General features: G+C 40.5%; 1 protein-coding gene across 4 annotated transcripts in view; it reads right to left on the reverse strand.

Annotated features, from left to right (window-relative positions):
• GRK4 (G protein-coupled receptor kinase 4) overlaps positions 1-17,531 on the reverse strand; it is a 36,547-nt gene that overhangs the window by 18,861 nt on the left and 155 nt on the right. For 3 of the 4 annotated variants that reach the window (XR_002438157.1, XR_002438158.1, XM_021395370.1), the window contains exons 1-5: positions 17,137-17,432; positions 6,068-6,154; positions 5,024-5,136; positions 1,491-1,568; positions 237-337 (exon numbers count right to left, since the gene is read on the reverse strand). Coding sequence is in view for 2 of the 4 variants with exons in the window: in XM_021395370.1 (XP_021251045.1) it covers positions 237-337; positions 1,491-1,568; positions 5,024-5,136; positions 6,068-6,154; positions 17,137-17,188 (431 nt within the window). In the remaining 2 variants the exon portion in view is untranslated. Of the gene's footprint in view, positions 1-236; positions 338-1,490; positions 1,569-5,023; positions 5,137-6,067; positions 6,155-17,136; positions 17,433-17,531 lie in introns of those variants that run through there. The other variant, XM_021395371.1, reaches the window with a different exon arrangement.

Below are 17,531 nucleotides of genomic sequence, written 5' to 3' on the forward strand. Positions count from 1 at the left end.
ATTAGATCAAGTGATTTAAGCAAAAAGAACCTTAAAGAAAAAAGCTCTTCAAAAATCAAGCATATGAATCATTTCCAAAGGAAACTCAGTCCTTTTAATGAACCTGTTTCAAATTTCTCACCTACACTCATGTCAGAGACACGCTTCTACGTGTAATAATTTCACCTTTCATCTGTCTCAAGAACACAAATTTACCTTGTGATACTAAAACAGAGTACTATGCATATTAAACCAACCTGGTACAATCCACAAAAAGATCTTTGGAAGGGTTCTCTTCCAGTCTTGCTTTACATTCATTTACTGTTTCCTGAGGTATTTCTGGCAAGTGTGCTGCAGACTTAACATAATTAAAAACATAATAAATAAAAATAAGTTAACAATAAATGCAATTTTGTGATTAATAAAATCAGTGAAAATTCTGCTTCGGGAAAAGAAAAAGAATGCTTTGGCTAACAAGAAAACTAAGAAAGTCAACTTTTTTTTTTATTCCCCATTTAAGAACTGCAGTAGCATTCAATGCATTTCTGTTTCAGTAACCTGAGAAACAAGTTTGGCTATAACGCAACAACTTTTTTTCTTTCGATAGGTCTACCACCACAAAAGTAAGTTACCTATTTGCTTCGGAAGAGTGGAAAGAAACAACCACACAGTTTGGGACATTATTTCAAACCAGCCCGAAGTGTTTTTCACCAAAAGAGCATTTGAATGATGGTAGTCCCAAAGTAACTATTTGAGGGGATGCGGCAAACTTGGAGTCTATCTGCCTTTAAAGCAGCAAAAAAGGTATTAATATGGGGAAAGGCCTTTTTCAAGACGGCCAAAGTAAGAGAAGCAGAAGTAGAATCTATTACAGAAAGAAAGTGTGCAGTTTCATATCAACAGAAAAGCCTGCATCATACATCAGAGAACAGACTCTTAAAAAATCTAATTTGATCTAATATATGCTAAAAATTAGATCCTAATGATCTGCATGCAAAAAGACAGAGGAAACAGAATGTTCTAGAAAAAAACAACACATCTTCTGACTTTGTGAGGGCCTGTAGCAATTCTGAAAATTTACAGTAATCTAACCAATACCATTAAAAAATAAAATAAAGTCTAAGAATTTCAAAAATTCCTAATTCTCATGTCATTAGACTAAAAAACTCCAGTTAGTTTGTTAATAAACCTTTTTCAGATGCTGTACAAGTTTGTTTGTTGAATGTTTAAAAAATACATATTTATTTCACACCAGTATTTTAATTTGAAAACACAGGAGTAAGCCATAATGGCAATAATTGTAAAAGCCAGGACCGGCCAAGGTTTCAACTCAAGCTGGTAAGTTTCACAATTTCAGAAGGCAATATACCTTTCAGAAAGTCAAAAATTGGACTAATGAAGATTGAAAGTCAATTTACTAATAAACGAAGCAACCACTCAGGTGCCTAGTTTGTCGGAAGTTGACAACCCATTTACAACATATTTGACACAGTATTTTGCAAGATATTTACCCCGTTAGTGAAGTAGGTCTCTAAGACTTTCAGGCCGCAGTCTATACGCTTTTCATCTGAAGATACCTCATACTCAGCCTACGGGAATAGAATTATATTATGTTCAGTGTCTTTTACACGATGCTAGGTAAATTTTATCGTGAATAAGAAAAGCTACTAGCATAATGGGAAATAAAGGATCCCATTTAATTTATTCCATAGGTAGCTACTTTTGGAAAGACAATATCAAACATACTAGTACTGAAAATCTACAAGGACTGGTTACTATGAATAATTTTTCAGGAATAATCTAGAAGCAGACATCAGAAGTTTAAAGATAACACAAAATCTTGGGAAAGATTAATTAGAACAGAACAATCTCAAACAGCAACCTGTGTTAGCTTGGTAGGCTGAGCCAACTCAAAGCTTATTTGATATCTCAAAATCTGAAATATAGGAAAGCATGCACATAAGAGCAAAGAACATACAGCAGACACCCAGAATGGAGGACTGCATCACACATAACCACAGTTTATTAGGACAACAATCATTAAATACCTCAAAGTTCCAAGTGATTGACCTTATCAGTGAAAAAGAAGTTATATACCTTTTTAAAGCAGCCATAAAGCAAAGATGACAGTTCAAGAACCAAAAAACCACCATACTAGAAATAACAGAATCCTTCAACTCCAGTTCTGCAATCAGCTAACCCACACTGACTCACTATAAAGTCATCAACAACATCTTCTGCTAAGACATTATGGTATCAGCCAATTCAGCACAACACTTGAATCCAAAACAACTGCAAGCCATTGGTTTTGCTACTTGAATACCACAACAATCAGTCTAATGGTAAGGAATTCTTCCTCAGCTGCCAAAGGAGCTTAACTTTTCTGACCCGCTACTCAAAGACAGCACTTACCATCTTTAATGTTTTCAATTATGCCAATACCATTGAAAGACTGTTTTAAACAGATACTGTAACTTAAAAGGAAGTTTAAGAGACTTGTCAGCTAACCTCGGTTACTCACAGAGCTTGAGAGGGAAGTTTGAGTTGCCATTCCATTCTTATTCATACTTGAGCAACTTTGTCCCCAGCTAGTGAAATGAGTCACTAAGTGATTGGATAACCAATTCTTCCCTTGAATTTCTGTTAGTTTTATTCAACAATTTCACAACCCTTCTTTCTGTGAAGCCACAAGCTTACTCCAGTCTCCAAGGTCACACCTTCCAAAGCTTACCAATCTTATTACTCTGAACATGTAAAAAAAAGTACCACTTTGATTCTGCCACTTTGGCCTCCTAAAATAATCATGCACCTGAAATCACATTGCTTCATAAGAGAATTAGAAAATTCTTTAAATTAATATGCCAGGCTCTTAAAGCTGTCCACAGGCATTTAAAGTCAGAAAGTTTATTCTCAGAAGTCTAAAATTTAAGAACAGCAAAAAAAAACAAAAAACAAAAAAACACACACAACAAGTGGCACAACCTGAGATAAAATCTCCACAGTTGTAGCCCTCTCCTTCAAAAAAAAAAAAAACCACCGAACCCAAACAGAAGTTAAAAGTCCAGAAAAGAAAATCAGGCTAGTGCAGGGATCATCTGAAAGAGGTAGTAGGCATTAGATCTCTTTCTTGACCAAGAGAACATGCTAGTTTTCAGATCATGAGACTCAGATTAGAGGTTATCTTAGCTCTTCCAAGACTTCTCTTCTTCTTCACTTTGCCAAATGGAAGTTTGAAAGAGGAAACACAAATCACAAAGTCATCCCTTACATCAGATTATCTCAACCATGACAGACTTTGTTAAATTCACAAAAGCATTACAATCCACAGGCACGTTTTAAAACAACTCAAAATATTCAATTACTATAAAACACAGTTACTTCTTTGAAACAATTTCATCTGAAAAAAATGGCATCTGCTAAGCAAAGAGAATCATGCCTTACAGACATCACATTTTTTTCCCTTTTATACCGGTCAAGATTCGATTACACCTTACATAAGCAACTTCTAGGGATGAAAAGCATGTACAGAAGTTGTAACCAATAATATTACATCCACAGTTGTCAGTGGTCTCCCTGCTGCATGCCATCCATCAAAGGCTCCTCTTTACATTCACTTAACAATATTCAGCTCCACTGTTCTGGACTTCCATTTAACTCATTCCATGTATAGCATTGACAAATCTCTGTAATTTGGTGCTAGAAACAGCTCCTAAGAGTCACAAAATTATGGTGAAATGTACCTGGAAAGTAAGCCTAATTGCACAAAGATTCATTGACCAGAGGAAAACAGTCACTACTGTCAAGAGTTTCCAGAGCTGCATCATCATGCAGGACGAAAATATTTATTCCAGTAAAGTAAAAATATCATTTGCGATTCCAAAAATGAAAATGGATACCAAATAACCACAACAGAAGGTAATTCTGCTTCGCATTTCACACCAAAAGTTTCTTTTAGTTGATCAAGTGTCTAAGCTTACACTGCCATGAAGGAAAAAGGAAGATATAGAGAAGTGGAGGCACAGCAATGATCTCATGTGCTTCCTTACACCCTGCATCTCTCAGGAGCATCTCACATTTTAAGGGTGTACTTTGGTATGCATGCAAGCAGCACTACTACCCTACTTCTATCTTCTTCCTGAAGAGATCTATCTTCTTCTAATTTATATTCTCCCTGAACATAAATTAGAACAAAAATGAGTGAGATAAAGTTATTTTGACAGCAATCTCAGTTTCATATTATATTTCACTGGTCTTGTATTAACTATGAGGGAGAAGAGAATAAATGCTCTGATATATTGTACGCTCTTCTCCTAAGGACAGTTGTATGCCTGCATACTCTTCTCATTGCTTTCTCCTTCCCCACGTGGATTTAGTTTGAGGACTTTTACCAAACATGGCTGTGGGCACACTTCCTCTTTCCTCTCCTTCTTCAGAGTTAGATACCAAGATGCAGATGTATCAAGCCAAAACACTTCCTTTTCCCCTGCTCTCTAGAATTTGATTTCCCTCCTTCCACAGTTCCCTAGTTTCCCATCTCCATATACTTTTAAAATTAGCAAATTCTGACCAGTTCTGGGCTTCCATGGCAGTAAAAACATTTTCAGTTCTGCGTAACATAAGTTATACCTATTGTACACGCATTCTTTAAGGCTCAAGAAGGCAACAGCATGATCCCATCATGCCTATACTTCCACCTATGCCAAGATGGCAGAGATTTTAGAGCAAACAATTTCCTTTCCTCTGGGTCACTTTTCTCAGCTGTCTCTCCCTTCCCGAGCATCCCCGGCCCACCTTCTGGTGGTGCAGAGTAGCAAATAGAAGACCTTGATGCTGTATAAGCATCAGATAGATAGATAACATCGGTGTGTGTCTTAACAACAGTGTTTTGGTCACAAATCCAAAACATGGCATCATAAAGCTACTACAAAAATAAATCAATTCTATCTCAGCAAAAACTCATACAAAAATTGAGGATGTATGTAAAAAAACACATCAACAACCAAACTTTTCTATTTATATCCATGTCCATGTTCTCACTGCTTACCACTGCATCCAGAAATTCAATACATCTTTTCAAGTCTGGTCTGGAATCACAAAACTGCCTGAAGAGAAGTCTTCCTATTGGTTGTTTGTCACAAAGCTGGTTATAATCTTTTTCTGAGGAAGAGATGAGAAATAAATATGTTTATCTTTTCCCACAGCAAGAAAACAGGATCATAGAATCAGAATGGCCTGGGTTGAAAAGGACCTCAAAGATCATCGAATTTCAACTCCCCTGCTGAATGCAGGGTCACCAACCACTAGACCAGGCTGCCCAGAGCCACGTCCAGCCTGGCCTTGAATACCTCCAGGGAAGGGGCATCCACAGCCTCCTTGGGCAACCTGTTCCAGTGTGTCACCACACTCCGTGTGAAAAACTTCCTTCTAATATGTAACCTAAATCTCCCCTGTCTCGGTTTAAAACCATTCCCCCTTGTCCTATCGCCATCCACCCTCGTAATCATTCTCCCTCCTGTTTATACACTCCCTTCAAGTATTGGAAGGAAGATCTTACTCCTATGACAAAGACAGCAACCAAAACAGTTGCAATTATCCCTCAAAATATTTAAACATTCTTCCAGGCACATTTGTCTGTTATAGACTATTCACATTTATAAATAACAAACATACTTGATGCTTCAGTTAAGTGTTGGAAATGGAAAATGCTATGAAATAGCAATGCCAAAGCAAACAAGACCATTGCAAAGAAGGAATATAGAATAATAACAGAAAAGATTAGAGAATTACTACAAGACTAAGACCAAAAAAAGAGATCTATTTCTATGTCATTCCGATTACAATAAGATTCCCTTTTTAAGTTCATGGCTTTGTGAAGTTATCTTTCATGAACAGTTGCCTTCAAGAAATACAGAGCTACGATACAGCTTTTATCTTTTCATAAATGCTCATTCACAACAGGGTTTTTGTTTTTGCTTTGGTATTGTTCTTTTTTCCCCTCTCATCTACATTCAGAGCAAGACAGAAGTCTCCCATTTAACAACAGCATACTCCTACTCCTCCTTCTCACACTGTTCTGCAGGACACTTACCAATAGAGCATCTAATACCTTCACACTGACTAACAGGCGGCAACTTCAGCATCTCCCTCCATTTTTTACTACGCCCACTCCGTTTGCCTAGAAGAAAAAAAATGTAAAAGCAATGTAAGACACGACACCAGAGTATGTTTTGATTCTAGATAGCATAAAATCAGGTCATTTCTAAAGCTCAGATCTGCCCAACTGCTTTCATGTCTAAGATGAAACCCATCTACAAAGCGGTAAACAAACTTGACATAGAGGAACTTTTATCCAAACACTAAAAATGCAGAAAGTTTTTTTTTTTTTTTGCAACACAAAGATTTTGCATTCTAACTGTGCATAAAGAAACTCCACAAAGAAAAAGCAAATATCTACAAATTTTGAGAATAACAAACATCAGTAAAGTCAGAAACAAACAAAAAAAAATGTGGAGCTTATGTCTCAACCTTGGTGAAGAACAGAAACGCTTTAAGTCATGGAAGAAAATACATAGAATAATGTTTTAAAATACATTTTTAGATAAACAAGTTGAACTTCTTTTTTAAGGACAGTAGAGGTAATAATAATACACCATTAATGATAAATGAATGAAGACATGATAGCAGACAAACCTTCGCTGTTGTACTATCCAGACCTTTTCAATGCTTCATATTTCAGTCCCAGTATTAAACTGATTTTTTAAAAATCGACAGTATTTTTCACATTAGGGACCTAATGTGTTTTGGAGAACCATTTTCTACGTTCAGACTGAAATTTTACACATCACTTTGACCTGAAAAGGCCAAATGCATTTGCAAAGGATATGCACACTTCTCAAAACAGCAGAGACAAACACACACAGGAACAGAAAAATTTCTCATTGCAAAACATTTCAACGGAAGACTAATTTTTATGCTGCAGAATATTATAAGAGATTCTACTAGGTGATATGGCCAGATGCGTTTCCACATGACAGGATAGCAGCAAAAGCACTGAGACTTACTTTCTAACTGTACCAAAGCAATACATACTGCTAACCACAATAGGGGAGAGGAAGGGAGTTACCCTATGTAACCCGAATAGAAACCAAGCAGCAAACAGTACCGTTAAATCTTTCAGAATTAAATCGTTAGAGAAAGGAACTTATACCTTTAGAATAATAAAACAGATACAAAAGAGCCCTCTAATTTACATCGTAGTTCCACCAGTGCTGTCAGAGCAGTTCAAAAAGTTGCAGTTTACTGTGCCATAGCTCTTATCAAACATACATGACCTTTGCTGAGACCATCAATCATTCCATCGCTGCTGCAATGCAACACCCTCAATTCAAGTATCAACAGAAAAGTTAAATTAGAAACACAAAACCTTAAAAGCTGGTTTGTAGAGATTCTTTGAACTGATACTTACTGCCTAAAAACCTCTCATTTCCTAATATTTCTGCACTCTCATTTCCTAACGTTGCTTTGCAAGTCATTCACCTTCTGAAATACTTTAGAACACAGATACATCTATGCTTATTTATGCAGTACCAGAACTAAAAACAAAGTTGTGATACTTTCAGCATCATTAAAACAAACATCTATCATTTGAACAAAGTATTTTTTTTAGGATTAAGAAGTGTTTAATATATGCTTGGGAAAAAAACACAGAGCAAAGATGCACTTCTAACTGAACTGAACACAGACAAAAATCAAGGAATACCGAACACTGACAGCCTGTACACATACACTGAATAGAAAAGAACAGGCTATAGATTGATACAGAATCATGAAAAAACATTGTTCAGAAGCATTAACCTGATTTCTTGCCACACTACTAACCATGCCCAAATTATTCTAACGATGCCTCAATCGTACTAAGAAAGACTCATTTGTGCATGACACAGTACGATGGGTATAGACCAAGAAAGACAAAATGACCTAAATTCATACCACAAAGCTGTTTGGAAAAAGTAAAACCAAACTGTGATGCGGTCAAAATCAAACTGTGATATATATACACATCATTTTCTGAAGCACGACTAATGAAAAATAGCACCAAAAAAAGGAGAATTTGCACATTACACTTCAAATCCAACACAAGAAAGATTGCTACATTTCACCACAAATATTTGGCAAGCTGGTCACTACATGACCTCTATCAACGTCGTTCTGCAAGGGACTATATACTCTAATACAGTTTTTACCATCTTCAAGAATTCAATGGGCAGGGATGTTTTGTAAGGGCATGTAGTGACAGGACAAGGGGATATGGCTTTAAACTGTTAAGAGGTTATATTTAGACTACATATTAGGAAGAAACTCTTTACTGAGAGGGTGGCAAGACACTGGAACAAGTTGCCCAGAGAGGCTGTGGATGCCCCCTCCCTGGAGGCATTCAAGGCCAGGCTGGATGGGGCTGTGAGCAACCTGGTCTAGAGGGAGGTGTCCCTGCCTATAGCAGGGGGGTTGGAAGTGGATGATCTTAAGGGTCCCTTCCAACCCAAACCATTCTATAATTCAATAAAGAGTACTTAATTTATTAATGATACATCAGAATTGAATGCTTACGAGTACCAACTAAATAAACACACTTTCTCTTTGCTCTGAACTGATTGTTCTTAAGATTTAAAGGGAAAAGGCAGGAAAAGTCTTTATGACCTAGTAACGTAGAGAAGATGCATAGATGCATGCACTGCATCACCTACAGATAAGTACCACTTCTGGTAAATGCTATGAAGTCAGTCAATTTAGTTGTCATATTACTCCCTAATTGGAAGAAAAGGCAAGGAAAAAAAAAGTAAAACAATTTTCCCATTTCTGAGGCAGTTTAAAACAAGTGTCAAATCAAATTATAACAGTTGTGGTTTTTAAGAGTGTCCTCACATTGATTTCAGAGCTTCTATTCTGGATCTCTCTCTAAAAGAAAGACCAACTGCTCACTTCCCAACACAGCAGCAAGAAAGCCATTAGATCAGCTTGCTTTATGGTTGACCTACGTGTTTCAGAGGAATTACCACCCTTGCTCTTTCAGATGCAAGTTGCAAATCATTCTGGCCAGCAATTACAGCGACTCATCTTTTATAAAAAGAAGGGTGGATACAGCAACGCACCAGCACAATGAGGAAACATTACATTTGCATTTTCATGTACATAAGTAGTAACTTGTTTTCTCCCACACTAGTTACTTGCTAGAGCTAGAATTTCAGCATTTACCTCTTCACATGTTTTTGTCTCTTAAAAAAAATACATTATAAGTTCAGTTAGTTATGTGAAAATTAAGATGCTTCCATTTTTTCAACTTTTTTTTTTTAATCTTCAAAGCAATAGTTGAAAAACAAGGCGGTTGGCTTATTCAGCAGTAAAAACAAAAAAATTTGCAAAAAAGAAAAAGAACCTGTTGCAGTAAAACAAAGCAATCTGGTGTGGAAATAGATTTAGACAATTAAGAATATTTTTCAAGTCGTTGGACAGACTTGCCACAGTGATCTTCCTTACAGACAGGATTTGCACTGAGGCTTCCATCTCACTGAGCACAATGCTCACTGAACATCGTTAGCCAGTCTTCCTTGAGACAGAAAACTTGGATTTTGTCCTACAGAACAAAGATTACGAGAAGAATCGTCCTATCTTTGGCTAATCGAGGCACACAGAGTGCACGCGGTAAGATTCAGTGGCTAGCTCATTGCCATTGACGTTCTACCACTGAGCTGCTCAGCAGCCACCCAGCTTCAGCTGCCCAGCCTGCAAAGGACAAGCAATGCATCGCTGTGGTTGACAAGCACACAGCTATGCAGCACCAGAGGTGTGATTGCTACAACACCATTCTTGCAAAACTCATTCCACAAACCAGACTGTCAGATACTGGCTAAGAAATTCCTGCTGGGTCACACCCAGCTGAACTCTGAGAGCACATAACTGCATCACGGACCCACAGCAAGGCCTTAGCTCTACAAATCATTTAAGTGGTTCAATGAAAAATGCCAAAAAAAAACTGATGTGGAAGCTCTACATCAGCTACACCAAGATGCATGAGAATAACCCAGGTACATACAGGGCCTTAAAATAAGCCTATCCCATGGCAAGTTGCAGGCAAGTTCCCTACAAGACCTTAAACTGCTGTGAACTCAAATCCCCTCCTACTCATAGCTCCATCTTCCTCCAAACAGTTCACGCAAAGGGCTGAAGCATCAAAATATTCAAGCTCAATGAGAGCCTTATGCTACCAAGTTGTTTGTAAACACTGCATGCTAATTAATGCACTGGATGGCATGCCTTTGCTGTGCAAAATTCACCTCGAAGGCACAGAACACCACAGAACTAACACCTCAGGTGCTCAGATCAGAATGGTAAACACTAAAAGGGTAAAAGACTGCTGCTGACCTCAGGCTAGGAGGCAAGTTCACACACAACATTGCTTCATTTGTGATGCTTACAATGCCACAGACAGCTCATACAGCACTGCTTTGCAGGGTACCCATACCCCTCCCCATGGAGAAGGTCAGACTTCGGTTTGTCAAGGAACAGGGGTCTCAGCAAATACAAGTCAGTCCACAGCTTAACAGCTTTGTTTATCAGTGGCATCTTCTACTAAGCTTAAGAAAGAAAAAAATTAGGTTTTTCTGCAAAAGTATGATGCATATATCTGTCTGGCTCTTATCTCAGCAACTGTACTTGAATCGCAGGTTTCAGGGCAAGGTAAGCACCTAACTCTTCAGCATTATAAAGGCCAAGGCACCTCCAACCACCAACAGAAGGAAAAAAATGTAAATAGATCAGTACATAAATACCTAAAAGACACCTACAGATTGTTATGACATTTAAAAAATATTCTAAGCCTCCTATCCTCTTGCACAACTGACTGCCAGAGCAGTAACACTGTGAGCAGCTACAATCACATCTAGATGCATATTTCTGCAGCTTGTTTGTATGTAACATCATTTGTCGCTCCCAACGCTAGAACCACTTGAACTGGTTCTTCTCATCAGCCCTCTAAACAATTCCAGCAATCACGTGCACGTTACAGAATGCCAGTGCATACATGTTGAACAGCTTCTACCTTTCTTCAGCAATGATCTATCAAAGTCTTGTACCAACTCAAGTAAATGCATCTAAGCTAAGCTCGAATTTTTTCATTTAACCCTGCATTCAAACAATATCATCGAATCATAGAATGGCTTGGAAGGGACCTCAAAGCCCACCCAGACCCAATCTCCTGCTGCAGGCAGGGCCGCCAACCTCCATATCTAATACTAGATCAGGCTGCCCAGGGCCTCAGCCAACCTGGCCTTGAACACCGCCAGAGATGGAGCATCCACAATCTCTCTGGGCAGCCTGTTCCAGCACCTCACCACTCCCATAGTAAAGAACTTCCCCCTGAAATCCAACCTAAATCCTCCCTCCTTCTGCTTAAAACCACTTCCCCTCGTCCTGCTATTATCTACCCTTTCAAAGAGTTGACTCTCCTTCTGTTTGTAAGTTCCCTTTAGGTACTGGAAGGCTGCAGTGAGGTCACCCCCACAGCCTTCTCTTCTCCTGGCTGAACAAGCCCAGCTCTCTCAGCCTGTCATCGTAGGGGAGCTGCTCCAGCCCTCTGAGCATCTTTGTGGCCCTCCTCTGGACCCTCTCCAACAGCTCCACATCTTTCCTGTATTGGGGACCCCAGACCTGGATGGGGCCTCACGAGCGCAGAGTAGAGAGGGACAGTCATCTCCCTCTCCCTGCGGGCCACCCCTCTTCTGATGGAGCCCAGGATACCATTTGCCTTCCGAGCTGCAAGAGCACACTGCTGGCTCACGTTAAGATTTTCATCCACCAGGACCCCCAGGTCCTTCTCCGCAGGGCTACTCTCACAGATTGCTCCTCCCAGTCTGTATATATGCCTGGGATTCCTCCGGCCCAAGTGCAAAACCTTGCACTTTGCTTGTTGAATCCCATCAGATTCACCCGGGCCCACCTTTTGAGTCTGTTGAGGTCCCTCTGAATGGTATCCTTTCCTTCCACTGTGTCAGCCGCACCACTCAGCTTGGTGTCATCACCAATATAACATCTATAACATGTCTATAACAGCAATTATCATAGAATGGTTTGGGTTGGAAGGGACCTTTAAGTTCATCTAGTAATTGAATGAACAGTTTGCTAAGAAAAAACAAACAATAACAACAGTAAGAAAAGTCCAGTTTTAAAGAACGCTCTTAATGAACAAGGGTTTTTTAATCAGAATGGTACACACTGATTTCGGGACTGCAGGAGAAAGAGAAGAATCAAAACTCCTTTCAGCAGACTGTGAGTTCTCTAGTTAAAATTGCCACATTTGAAATAACCCAAGCAGCAGCGTGTATCAAGAGACCTCTCATGTTATGTTTATTTAGTAAATGTAATTATTTAGATTCCAATATGCCCACATGCATTCTTCGTACAGTTCATTTAATAAGGGACAAAAAGGCAGACATTGTGCATAATTCTGTACAAACACAGGAAGACATGTTTCCTGCCACAATGAGTTTACAGCAATTTAAAACACAATGCAATAAGGGAGTGCAATAGAACATAGGAGGCAAATAAGGAAAGAACAGACAAGAATAACAGCAACCGCAAAAACTCACTGTGCTCTGCTCGCATTAAGATCTATATTTGCTGCTGGTGAATGGACTTTGAAGAGTGAAATTCTGCATATGAGCATGACTTGATTCCCCACTTGCCCATACTCCTTGAATAACTGTAGATTTTAGCTCAGTTTGACAGTCAAGCTGCAGCAGACTGAGCAGTCTCTGGAGAATTATATTCCTAGTTTCAAGTATCTGCATTATAGGACATCTGCCTGCGTATCATCATGAATACTGTGTGAATTACTATCTTCTACTGCAAGCAAAAGTAAGATTTACTTTGCTTGCAAAATTATTTCAGTTTTTTTTTTTAAACCTAGACAGATCAAACACACAATCTGAGCAGACTGCTTTTTTTTTTTTTAAAGCAGAGCTATATCAATACATTTCAATCCTGAAACAAGTATCCTAGATCAGCTTAAAACAAACTGTGATTACATTGTTACCGAAAGGTTCCTGCTACCTCCATCTTGCAGCTGCACCCAGGTGAGCAGGAGCTTGCTAATTCTTGGAAAACAACTTTTGAAGAAAAAAATGATAATAATAATAAAAAAGCAAGCCTACCACAAGAATTCTCGCAGCCCAGATCAGCTTCCAGCTGGATCGACAAACCATGCAACCCACTCTGCCATCACAAGCATGAACCAATACAACCAAGTGCTTGAGGGTAACACTACTTCTGATTGAGGCACGATCTTAATCCGGCTTTAACCAAACATGACACGTAGCACACTATATACCCAACAGCACACTCAATTCACATTCACAAACCGCTCCTACCAGGGCGCTACAAATGTATTTTCAAGTGGTTGCAAATGGATCAGGTGCATTTGAAATGTACTCTTGGCACGGATCCCCACTTCGAGTAAGCTGCCATTGACTTCAAAGGAACTACAGATCTACCCTCTGGAAGTATCTTTGGAGATGAGTACTTCAGGCAATGAAAAAGGAAGGCTCTTAAACTGCTTAAAATATGAATTTCTTTCAGAACATTACAGCGCACGAGGGATGCTGAAGTGGATGCTGGGCAAAAGATCTACTCAGAGGATTTACTGGGAGCAACTGAAATGACTGTGGAAAAATAAAAATTACCAATATAAAGAGAAAAGTGGATATAAAATAAGAAAAATGCATTTTTTGCTGAATGTTTCTTTCAGAATAACCTAGTGTGTATTTATTATTTGGCCACATTTTTGGGATAAATTCTTTAAGGTCTTCTCAAATAGCTGAATTTCAAAAACATTTCTGCTAGGAAAAAAGGAACGCGTTAATTCCTCTGCTCTAACACAAAAATAAAAAGTATATTGCTATATATATATATATTTTTTTTTTTACAAACAAAAGTCTGTGTGCAGAAAGTCAGAGTAAGGAGATAGTGAAACTGCAAGGCATTTCACTATCTCACAGCTCATACATCACTATCACTTAACTGCTCTGTATCTCTCTGTTCCTGCACAACAGCACTCATAAGATCAACTTCAGCTTTGCTTTATAATCCCTTGGTTTCTTTATTGAGTCACTTGTGCTCTTCTACTACAGGATTCATCCTTAGAAGTAGTTCTCTCTTTTCCTTTCTCTCATACAGATTTCCCTAAAAAAAAGCAAGATATGCACAAGAGGACCAGGAGCTGGATTAGCACAGAAGGTCGCTTATCCCAAGAAAGTGGGACAGGGAATCCCAGAACACCTTGCACTCAGCCTTCACCTGGAGGCAAATCCCGCTGCAGGCAGGCTAGCTCTCAGCGCAAGCAGGTCAGCTGGAAAAAGGAGGAGGGAAAAGACAACTCCCACTATGGCTCCTGACTCCTCAAATCTTTCATCCATAAAGCACCACAGGGCTCTTTGTGTTATCACCAAGTCTAGTAGTACAGACATACAGAAGTCATTTCTTATGAGCCACCTTTAACACTCGTGTGTGCGTAGCTGGCTTTTGGTTATTTACAAAGTCATTACAAGCAGGTAAGTAATCCTCACAGCTTTCCTTCTTCACGTAAGGAAGTATTCCAGTTGCTACAGATATATTATAAGTCATTATTGGAAAGTTACAGACTTCTATTAAAGCAATCAACTTTAAAACACCTGAATAATCCTCTTAGAGAATACCAACAAGCAACCAATATTCACATTGGAAAGTATAAGCACTTAAATTAGAGTATAGATTTGGGACCACAATAAGGAACGTGAGGCCTGGCTTATGTGCTCGGTTATGATTTGTTTAGATGTGGCACTATTTACCAGGCATTTCTGAATTGTGATTAAGCCTCTGCCGTAGTCTCAGCAGATAAGTGCCAAACATACCCAATTCAGTTTCCATATTTGCAAAATGAAGAGAACATATCTATACGGCTGAAAGTCTCAGTAAGATGCTTTCAAGGGTACAGTTTTCTCTAATTTCTTCATCATGAAGGAATTTTAAGTTAGACTGTGCACCATGTAAACCATAAAGCCTAAATTAATTTCTTTTAGCATGGCCCAGTCAGTGCTTTCTATCGTACTACTTTTGCTTATACAACTGATAGATTCACACAGGTAAATACTTATCAGGTCTTCCACATGCTGAGGAACTGGAAAAAGGATTTACTGATGTGTCTCAAGCCTATATGTGAAAATCAGTAGAGCTGTTATTTCACCTTCTTCCATGAGAAATAGTAACTTTTCTACTCTCTCACCCCTCCATACACCATATAGTAAGATATTGTGGAGGTGGTAAGGAAGACAATTCAAAGTCTGCTTTTCCGTCCCAGTTACGAGGCCCTTCTAACAAAGAATATATTTTCCCAAAATAAACTACTTCACATACTACCTTTGCAAATTCCTTCCTTTAGAGAATGTCAGAATAGAGCTGGGACAAGGATTTTTTGGAATGGTCCTGACATGAGCAAAATAGCCATTCTCAGCCTAGCCAGAGCACAACAGAGAGAAGATAATTCCATTTTGGGGAGCATTTTGAAAAAACGTGATATACAAAGTACCCCAAGTACATAGGAACAGACCTGGAAAGGTAAGGGAGCTTCAACCAATCAGTCAGTGGAGTTTTGGAGCTTTACAGCCAGAAATAACATTGTTGTGCACACTTACACAAAAGGCCAATTGGAGGCACACAAGAGTAACAGTTTACTACCATTACTGTCAAAAATTTCACGTCAGGTAGAACTGATCCTCACCTCAGCTGCTGTCAGAGTTTCATTTACTTCATTGAAATATCTTGTTTGGTCAGTTCTACCACTGTAATTTACTTTAAACATAGTGAAACCTTAACTAAAGTGGCAACCTGACATTAAGCAGCCACTTAAAAGCTGTTCCAGATTACCACTCCACTCTTTGTGGTGAGGCTTTGGGCACAGTAAAGCTTGGAGCCAGATTCCACTTTCCCTTCATTTCTCAGATCCCTTCAATGCGAACTCCAAAGCCAGGCAGCACCACCACAGACATGTACTGTCGGTGGAACCAGCCAAAACATGTCCTCGAGTCTGAGGTGGTCTTTTCAGCAAAGGTTGGGAAATAGCCCAAAATTGCAATCGCTGTTCTGGTTTTTAAACTCCACTTCAAAGCCAAAAAGTTGATTTTCCTCTCCTGCTGCTTAAGGCAAATTTAACTGGATACATGCACGGCGTAAGTGCCAAACCCATTTAGAGTTGGAGGAACTTACGAAACATACAGGGGGAAGATTCTGTTGTTCTTACTCACATTAAACAGCTCAACTGAACTAATGGGACTCTGCAACGCAATTAAGAAAAGTAGGATCCAATCCAAAAAGAATATGCACATTTCATAGCTGGAAAACAGACTCCACACTGAGCACAGAGGTAATCTGGAGAGGCTTTCGAGTAGCCATTTAATGGAGAGTTATTTATGTGAAAAAGCAGTCATATAATTCTACTTCGGACTTCTTTTCTACAACTAAGTGCTAAATGAAGTCTTGTGTCTGTTAGTAGCGTTTGTTAGCGAAGAGAGAAATCTTCAAGCCAGGGTGCTCTGGGGAAGCAACGGTCAGCATTAATCCAATGGAAAATAACACACCTAACGTTACATTAATGCAAAACACAGGTAGCGTTCCCCACAGACACGAACTTCTGCAAGATAAAGCGTGAGGCTCTTCCAGAGAAGACCTAGCCCACTTCTACGCACATACACACCGATAAGTAAACCGAGAGCTCCAGATGAACGGTCTGAACACACCCGGCGAAACCCTCCTTCGAAGCAGGAGCCCGAAGGGCGGAGGAAAGGGTTTGTTTCAGGGAAGGGTTCGTTCCAGGGCCGCTGCTCGGCCCCGGCAGCCCGGGGCAGGTGCCCGAGGGCAGCGCGGCGCGAGGCCGGCTCCCGCCCCACCCCGCGGGGGTCCCCGCCGCCCACAGCCTCCCTCTCCCTCCCTCCCTCCCTCCCCCCCCCTCTCCTCCTCCATCACTTCCTCTCCCCGCCGGCCCCTCTTCCCCTCACCTCAGCCCCTCTTCCTCTCCCCGGACGTCCCGCCGCAGCCCTCGCCTCGCCCTCCGCCTCCCCCTCCGCTCTCACTCACCCTCCCGGGCTTTCAACAGCACCGTGTTGGCCACGATGTTCTCGATTTCCATGGTCGGGGGCTCCTTCCCCTCAGGGCAGCCGGAGTGGAGGCCGCCCCTGCTGCCTCCTTCGCCCCCTCCTCCAGCCCCGCCACCGCCGCGACGCCAAGCCGCCGCTCATCCGGCCCCGCGGGACCTCAGCGCCGCGCTCGCCTCTTCCCCATCACCCGCTGCTCGCTCCGCCACCGGCCTCCCCCTCCCCGAGGGCGGAGGCAAGGAGCAGGCAGCGCCCGCCCGCCCCGACCATCGCTGGAGCGCCCGCCTCAGCCGGCTCCGCCCCTGCCGCTGTCCCCGCCCCGCTCCCCTGCAACTACAACTCCCGGAAGGCCTCGCGCGACGGAACTCGCGCTCCCCC

Source organism: Numida meleagris, chromosome 4 (assembly GCF_002078875.1).
Source record: "Numida meleagris isolate 19003 breed g44 Domestic line chromosome 4, NumMel1.0, whole genome shotgun sequence".
Classification (NCBI taxonomy): domain Eukaryota; kingdom Metazoa; phylum Chordata; class Aves; order Galliformes; family Numididae; genus Numida; species Numida meleagris.